The sequence below is a fragment of the Drosophila novamexicana genome, unplaced genomic scaffold (assembly GCF_003285875.2).
Source record: "Drosophila novamexicana strain 15010-1031.04,08,12 unplaced genomic scaffold, DnovRS2.1 tig00000858-arrow-arrow-pilon, whole genome shotgun sequence".
NCBI lineage: Eukaryota > Metazoa > Arthropoda > Insecta > Diptera > Drosophilidae > Drosophila > Drosophila novamexicana.
In genome coordinates, this window is record NW_020824829.1 from 543,874 (window position 1) to 553,129 (window position 9,256).

The 9,256-nt window shown below is 41.5% G+C and overlaps 1 protein-coding gene across 1 annotated transcript; it reads left to right on the forward strand.

Moving 5' to 3' along the window:
• Positions 1–6,524: 6,524 nt before the first annotated feature.
• On the forward strand, positions 6,525–8,262 carry LOC115764490 (RE1-silencing transcription factor-like). The gene is made up of 2 exons (XM_030707577.1): positions 6,525–7,220; positions 7,341–8,262. Exon 1 carries the CDS (start codon positions 6,604–6,606, stop codon positions 7,138–7,140), a length of 537 nt encoding a protein of 178 aa, XP_030563437.1. The 5' UTR covers positions 6,525–6,603; the 3' UTR covers positions 7,141–7,220; positions 7,341–8,262.
• Positions 8,263–9,256: the final 994 nt, after the last annotated feature.

The following is a 9,256-nucleotide window of genomic DNA, read 5'->3' on the forward strand; positions in this document are numbered from 1 at the left end:
GCTCGAATCCTTGTGCAGTGGATACAGCAAAAGTCCTAGCAAAAGGCCACAGAAGCTAGAACTTATGTTAGCTTAAGGTAATATTTACTTTTTAAGAAACTAACATAATTGTTTTAAACTTCTGTTTGCCTAATGCCGAATCACGCGGCCATCTCTAGAGCTCGGTTTCTGCATCCGTTTGGGAAGCGCTGGCCAAAAAGTTTGACAGGCGCAACCGAGGTGGACGAGGGGGAGGGGGTAGGGGGGAGGAGCAGCAAAAGCTGCGACACCACAAAACCCAAAGCGAGACGAACCGTGAGGCAGCCGCCATGTGCTAAAAATAACAATCAGCAGTGTCCCCAAGGATTTGAAATGGAGCAGCAGCCGGGCAGACCACGCGGCAGCCCGTCAGACTCTGTCGCTCCTGGAATAATATGAATTACAATGTGCTTGGCAGCGCGAAATTCGTGTAACTAAGTGCTGGGCCCCCATCATCAACCGCTTGGCCAGGTACGTGGCTCCATCTTCTTGCCGTCGAGTTGTTTTTGCGTCTGTTTCTGCTGACAAAGCAAAAGTTTACAGCTTAGTATCTGGAATTTTACATAAATTTATTGCTTAATTCCTTAGTTGGCGGCCGCTCAATTTTGTGCATAATTTGATTCTAACTGAATCCCAAAATGAATCAAGACTAAACTTATCTAAAACTTATCATCAAATACAAATACCTTTGCATAAATATCAAAACGCGACTACAAAGTTGAGCAGAAAGGACTTGAGACTTACAAGATATCTTAAGATCAAAATGCAGCTAAAAGTAGCCAACATTTTAATTATTATTTATCAATTAATTATTTATTAATTATTTAAGTTTAACTTATATAGCAGCAACTTTATTGTTTTTCAGGACATTTTTGGAATAGCAAAAAAAGTAGCCGAGATTTTAGTTATTGTTTATTATTTCTCAAGATATGTTTGGGGGAAGTCCAAAACTGCTTCAGTTACATTCCATTCGATTAAATAACATAAGCCGAACTGAAAGTAAGTTCTTCTGGGCACAATTTAACTGTTTTTCAAGATACCCTATGAGAACTCAAAGTATGCTTCCAATATTTGTGCTTACCCTTAAAACGATTGTACTCTGTTCTTCTATATTTTTTAATCTTTAATCTAAAATATGGAATAAAATATTAAAATTATGAATAATCAAAAAATCAATAAACATGTAAGTATTAAGTTTCCTTAGAACCTTTCTGATTGCAACTGAATTTGATATAGACATATGCTGCGTTTGCATGTGCCCTATACAAGTGAGAGTATTTAATATTCGGCACTCTGAGGACAACTTTTCTTGCTTGAATAGTTTCCATTCCAGAACAAAGCCCTTTTTCGATCATTTTATAAAAATATTTCATATAAATTTATAATCTAAATCCAAAGCCTAAAAAGCAACTCCTGTATTTTATGCCCATCATCTTGTATATCATCTATATATATATATATATCATCTATATTCATATATATATATTTGTGTGTATGCACCTTTGGCAATCACTCTTCACGTTTCGTTTAATCCCCAAATTTACTTTTGCCATTTGTCATGCATCACAGTTTGACAGGCGCTGCCAATTGCTAAATACTGCAGCATTTCCTGTTCAGATTTCTTGATTCTGTTTTCGTCTGCCCACAAGTCGAGCCCTGCCCCCAGCCCCCCTTACCCACTCCCCTTTGGCGCTCACTTTCGCTCATTTGGCGGCGACCTGCTTCGATATCATTTTTGTTGTTGTTGTTGTTGTTTTTTAACTGATACTTTGGCTTTTATTTATGCAATTTTCACTTTCCTGCAGTTGAGCAAAAAGAAAATGCAAATGCATTTTCATGCAAATGTTGTTTTTTTCTTCTGCTTCTTCTTCTGCCGCCGCTGCTGCTGCCAAACATTTTCATTATGTTAAAACGCATGCCACGCCCCCGCCCGCCGCCTCCGGCCCGTCACTCACTGCCATTTGCAGCCGGTTTGTCTGGCCCAGCTTTGGGTCTGTCTTAAGTTTCTGGCCCGGCCCGACTCGTTAATATAGTAAATCACGAGGTTAGTGAGCCGTGAGCCGGGCTGTGGATGCCTTACAGTTTGACAGCCATCACACTAGAGCTGTTAGCTGTGAGCTGTGAGCGTGTCGTGACACGAGCCTGACACGAAGAAATGCTATAAATAACAAGCATTAAAGTTAAAATAAATAGAACTTGTTTTTATATATTTTTGAAATTTTTGCTCGTGCTCGTGTCGTGCCGTGCCACTCGCACGTGCGACACGCGCCCATCTCTGACTGTGTGCATCTCCGATGGAGCATTCGCAATTTCGACTTTCACTGCGTCGCCGCAATCTTCTCGGCTTGGCTGCGCTATGGTCAATCCCAATCCCAATTCCAAGCCCCATTCCCAATTCCCAAACACATCATAAACTTTTGCAAAAATGTTTCCTCACGATGACGCGGGTGGCCCCCGTTGCCACTTGTAGGCTCCATTTCGCTGGCCCGCAGCTGCGCCTTTTGTGGCACCAAGCACTGCTCCCCCTCCCCCCTTTGCCCCTTGCCCCCTTGCCCCTTTGGCGCACATTCCACCCACTGGCAGCTACCTGATTGTTATTTATTGTCTGTTCGTCTGCTACTTTTGCTCTATCGGACTGGACATTATGAAAGCTGACGAGTGCTTGCCGACCGGGTGGGCGGAGGGGGTCTGAGGGTGTGGCATGTATACACACACACACACACACTCACGCAATGTCTGGCTGCAGCTGCCGGTCCATAAATCGCATAATGAGCTTAACAGTGACTGCCAAACTGTGAGGTGTATTGTTAGTGCCGTGGAGCCGGCTAAGAGGCTGCTTACATGCTCGGATAAGCATCGACCCGACAACAACAAGCAAGAGCGAGAAGAAGAAGATGACGGCAAAAACATTGTCAGTTGCATCTAGTTAGAGCGCGTTGCCAGTTGGTTGTTGCTGTTGTTGCCACAACCTAGCATCAAATTTGTATTTACATATGCCCTCTCACAGTGGGCAAAACTAGAAGATATTACGAGAAAAAAAACACGATTGGCCAATTAGCTCATAATTAAGTATTAGAAAATTATGGTATAACCAACTTCTCATCCTTCTTTTTCATCAAAAAGGCGACTTCTATACAAAATTCAACTTGCTCGCCGTTATGGATTGCGTTAAGCGCTGTTCATCAGTCAGTCAATCATTCCATCAGCACTGTCATCTTAGTCATTAAGTCGATCATCAATCAGTCAATCACTAAGGCAACTTATGTACAAAAATGTGGCTTTCTAGCTGTTAGGGCTTGTGCTAAGTGTTGTTCATCAATCATTCAATCAGCTTTATCACTCTAAACATTAGGTTGATCATCAATCAATCAATCAAACAGCAGAGACAAAAACAAAGAATGTAACAAATTGGCCTGCCCAGCTATTGCGTCTTCGCTTTAAAACATGTTCATCAATCAGTCAATCATTTAATCAGCTTCAATCCCCTTCATTACGTTCAGTCAATCATCGGCAGCGGCATTCTAGCTATAATGGCTTGGCCTGTGCGTTGTGCATCCATCTTTCAATCATTCAATCAGCGTCATCAATGAGCGTAATCAACAGAGTTAAAGGCTTCCTAACCATTAAGGCTTGTCTTTGGCTTTGTTCATCAATCATTCAATCAGATTTATTATTTAAAAATCAATCAGTCAATCATTCAATCAGTAGTAACAAATTGATGGGCAGATTGTTAAAAGCTTTTCTAGCATTTGCACACAGTGCGCCGCTTGCCTCACGTGGCTGATTTCACAAAGACGATAGCACCAGGCTGCCCCAACAACAACAACAACACCAACACCAACAACAATAGTTGGACTAGCCGCAAGCGGAGGCATTTTCCTTGGAACAACAAATAAAAACAACAAAAATAAACAAGATCTGCCTTCTTCGTCTCCGCGTCCCCTTCTGCGTCTTCATCTCCGTCTCAGCTGCGTTCTGCTAATTTCAACCTTTTTCCCGAGACGCGTCTTCTCTGAAAAACGAAACGCAGCTCACTTCCACTTCACTGGGTTGCCAAGCCCCTACCCCTCCCCCACACCCCGCCCCGCTCCCTCTTCCTTCAATTGTCCCCCCGCCCTCAGCTGATCGTCTGGCGACGGAGCTGATGTCTTGTGCCGTTTACTTTATGGGCGCTTCGGCCACTTGGCCACATTTTGTTTGCTTGTTTAACAACCAGATTAGCAACAACAACAGCAACAACAACAACAATAACAACAACAACAACAACAACAACAACTTATTGTACAAGCTCACAACACGCGTCGTCGGCGCCTTTTGACCCATTCGCAGACATTTTTGTTTATTACCTCAATTCAGACTATTCATAAATCTGCAAAGCAGATTCAGTACAAAATGTAGGGTATGCGTTGAGGAGATGGACTCCATTTTAGGGAAGTAAACCTCAAAGTGGCCTTCATCTTAGCGTAGAGTCCGGGTCTAAAATATGTACAATACTTTGCCAGGTGCCTATATACTATATATATATATGTTATATGTTCTTGATCAGCATTCATTGCCTGCATTCATAGACTGTTTCATGGATTGCACGGATCGGTCCACTATAGGGGAACTATAAGTTCCTCCATCGGGCAATTGGTTGGGTATATCTGGAGCATTTATTATTCCTTCATAGAACTCCCCCATAATTGTGCATAATTCGCATCATAGATTTGGCTTGGCCAGCCGGAAACGGAAGTGGACTGAAAGCTTCCTCTTGCTGCATTCCAGTCCAAGGCCGATGAATTGAGTTGCAATCGAATCACAATGTGCATTTGACGGCCAAAAAGAGCCTTTGGGCTCTAATCAGGAGCAGGCGCTGATAATTGCACGGTCAATGAACCTGACTGGCGTATAGGGTGAATAGGGGTTTGGGGGTAATTAACCCCGCCACCCGCCAACCCCCAGCCCCTTCCCACTGCGGCTATGTGATCTAATAGGGCGTGAAATTTGAAAGCTTTGCGTGGCAAATTCATGTGTGCAAAATTGCAGAGCTCTGCAGAAAGAAGATGAGGGGGGTTGCGGATGATGAAGAAGGAGGGGTGAGGAGGCAGGAGGGGTGGGGCTGGGGGCTAATAAAACTCATTGCATGCCGCGTTGCACATTTTCATAGGTATTTCGTGTCCATTTGTTCGCCCCGCTTGCGTTTGACCCCTTGAACCCCTGGGTTCAGCTTGTGGCTCACGTTTATGGCAGAAATTGCATTTCCTGCCAAACCAAAAATGATTTACATAAAAATGAGATTTGGCCCAAAAGCAGGTAAATGTTAGAAATTTAAAAAATCATGATTTGAGAATCGAATCGAACAAAATAATTTTCTATACATCAATTTATCTTTGAACTAGCAAAATAAACTTTAATAAATAAAAATAAATATATTTAAAAAATGTTTAAATATTTTCTTTCCGTTTTTATTACTTTAATTGAACATTAAGTCTAAAAATTTTGTCTTTTATTCAGATTAAATTAGTTTAATTTGCTTGCTTAAAAGCTGAAAAAAAGTAGAAAATTCAAACGACAGTAATAACGGTAATTTTGGCGCCCCAAGAAATATGTACATATGTGAAGAGCAACAACAACAACAACGGGCCCGTATTTGTGGCAAATGTGTCAAATGGTCGGCAACAAATGTTGCCAATTGTGTTTTTTTGTCGCCGCAACAATAAAAACCAATTCAAAGTAGCCCCCCATCCCCCCTTCGCCTTCAAACAACAGCTGCTGGGGAAAACCTTAAAGGTAATGGAAAAGTGTGCCCAAGTGACCCAGAACTTGTTGTAGCAGGGCGCCTGTTGGTCAGATGTGGAAAAAGGGCGAAGGGGGTGGTGTTGGGTGTTGTGTCCACTTTGATGTTTTAGCTCAATGAGACGCTGACCAATAAAAGCGCGGCGAAGGCAAGCTTAACAGTTATTTACTTTGCCGGACTGTTATCAACATAGCAGGTGCCCGCTGCAGAAAAGAGAAAATCTGATTTCTAGAATTTTATTGATGACTAACAGGATATAAGAGCTAATAACAGCGGCCGGTTGTAGTAACAAATGTGTTAACAGCTACTCAGACTCCAGCAATGGTATTTAACAGCGTAACAGAAGTTAGCATAAACAGAATAGCTAAGAGTAGAGAGAGAGCATAACACTCAAGAGACTTTAACAGACTACAAAGTTAAATGTAAGCGCGTATGGTGTGATTCGGTATTTTTTTAGCGTAGCAATATGCCAAAAACTGCAAGTTATCATTAAAATATATATTACAATATGATGGAGAATGAAATAAAGCCTAACATAATTGACATTTTCCATTTAAATTAATGACAAAATTGGAATCATTAAAATTTTTAATGGAAGAATGACAAAATTGGAATCATTAAAATCTTTAATGGTAGAAAATGGTCATATTTTATAGTGGCGCCTGTCGCAATGTTGCTTGGAGAATATATCGGCCGGCCGCCACAGCTTATCGGATAACATTATCGGCTGCGCATCATAATAAAAACTAATTTACGCGAATATTGCATTTAAAGCAGATTTTACTGCAGTAAATTACAATTAAATCATGGAGGACGTTAAGAAGAAAAAGTACGCAATTGTATTTCGTTGCACCGTGCCGAAGTGCTCGTATTCCAGCAAACGACTGTACAACCTGCAGCGCCACGAGAAGACGCACGGCAAGGAGCACTGGCGCTCGAAGAGATTTCCATGTCCCTGTTGCGCCTATGCGGCCGCCACGCGGGCTCATCTGAAGCGGCACATGGGCAACAAGCATCCGACGGAGGATATTTCCAACCATGATCTAACTGTACTTGCCTACGAGGACTTTGAAACGCCGGCGGAAAAGCAAATGAAGTCGTCACCGACGGAGCAAATGAAAGAGCCAACGGAAGAGCCAAAGAGCACGCCACAGTCACAACAGAAAGAGGCGCCACTGGTTCTCGAGGGTCCGGTGACCGTGCTGCAATTGGTGACGCCCCTAAGCCCGCAGTCGAGGCCCCAGCCGGGTGAGGTTTACTGCAATGTAACACTCGAGGGCGAAGCCTTTCGCCTGATCCCAGTCGAATTTTTGCCGGTGGAAGCGGCGACGCAGGAGCTCTAACACACCCGCACGCACTCAGAAACAGCGAAAGCCACACGATGACCCACCCACCCAGCGGGTGTTGCAAAAGATCCTCTCATGTAAGAACCAACTGCTTGGATATATACCCTTGGGTATATACTCTTGCAGAGGTTACTTTGAATGCGCCATGCAATTTGTAACCCTTAGAAATCTTCTTTCTAATCGAATCTTCCTTTCAGTTCTCCGTAATCAGCGGCTTCCGGCATTTGCGTAGATGCATTTAGAAGAATCCCGGAAGTATCACAGTGCAGGGCAATGAAATATATTCAGTCTATGGGTGAGAAAAGGTTTTGTAATGCCGACAAGTACAGTGAAAGCTGCCTAGTATGGACGCCTAGGGCAAAGTCTTGTTGAAAATCTTCAACAACATTTTAATATGTGTGCTAAGGATAAGTCTACTCACGCTGATAAAAGTTGCTAAGCAAAGTACTAGAAAATTAGCTGCAATTAAAAGAATTTTAACCCAAAAAAATAATTTAATGATAATGGATGAGTCTAAACTTGTTTTTAAAAATCTTTTCTATAAAAATCATTAGCGAGTTTTGCTTCAAGATGTTCAGGTTTTTTTTTATTTTTCATTTACAAACCTAGAAGATAAGATAAAAGATTCGAAGTGTAAAAATTGGCCAAATGTAGTACAGGTGCGCACAAGGGAGTTTTCACTGTACTTGGTGTTGCTTCAATCCAGGCGGATATCATCTTGACACAAATGCTGGGTTCGGGCGAAGCCTTCAATTGTGGTAGAGTATGGGTAAAGCAATACTAAAGAGAATATATTTTTTGAAGCGAAAGTGGCATAGAATATATTTCAATAATTAGAATTAAAGCGAAAGAAAATTATTTTCCATTTTCAAAGTGGCAAATTCAAAGTTTTATTCGACAATTTATTTTACAGACTGTTTGTAAATAAATAATAAGTAAAATTCATAAAACTGCTCGACAACAGTAAATACTGTTTTTTAAATTATAATATTGTTTAATTTATTGTAAGACACATTTATAAAAAGAAAAAACATATTTTGATATCAATTCATTGAAATGTAGTTATTAAAATATATTTAACGGGCACCTCGTAAATGTGCCTTTGTATATATAAAATGCAAGCTAGCTTAACACATTTATAAATGTATTTAATAAATTGTATAAAGCACAATATATTTTAATGTGTTGAAGACAAAAAAAAAAGATTTGAAATATAACGACGACATTCAGAGTCCACAGCCGATTAGCAGAAATGTTAACTGACGTTCGCTCCGCCACTGTTAATAATAAATAGAGCGCGCGTCTAAGAGAGCGACGTGACGCTGTTAATGCTGTTAAGTCATGCCATTCTGAGTATAGCAGTGGCACTTTGAACCGCCGATATAAGAGCAAGTTTCAGTCTGCAAACAACTTCGACTTGGGACGGTTGGTATCTGCGTGTCGCGGCTATGTAAGCGGCTAAAAATCGAGTGCGAGTGAAACGGCAATAGAAAAAAAAGTGTTTTCGTGTGGGAGCGCAAAAGGGAAGCAAATCTAAAACGGAATAACGGTGCATACGCATGCCAACCATAAAGAAAATAAAACCGCCGAGTGCAACTGAATCGCATTTATTGCAATGCGAATTAATTTTAATCAATTTTTGAATTGTTGTCAAATGCAGCAGCAGCAGCAGCAGCCAAAGCCAAATACAAAGTGAAGTGCAAAAACAAAAACCGGTTCGCCTCTGCAGCATCAAAAACAACAACAAGAAAACCAAAACCAAAACCAAAAGCAAGAGCAAAGCAAAGGAAGGCAAATCCAAAGGCAGCGAAAGAATTTTGGTTGCTCTCTGCGTGTGAGTGAGTGTGTGCGTGTGCGTACGTGTGTGTCCGTTTGTGTTTCTGTGTGTTTGCGTCCAAGGCAGAAAAGGCAGCAGGAAAAGGCAGTTGGAATTTGTTGTTGCCGCTGCCGGCTCCGTTGCTGCTGCGATTTGGTTTCGGCCCAGGCGAAGAATTTGTATTTGTATAGCCAAAGCAAACCTGTTCCCCTGCAGCAGCAGCCAACAACAACAAAAACAACAACAACAACAACTACAACGACAACGACAATAATAGCAAAACAAAACAAGCGAAAA

Bases quoted from the DNA above. Each gene is read 5' to 3' on its own strand.
- LOC115764490 (XM_030707577.1), top strand. From the start codon at position 6,604: ATGGAGGACGTTAAGAAGAAAAAGTACGCAATTGTATTTCGTTGCACC.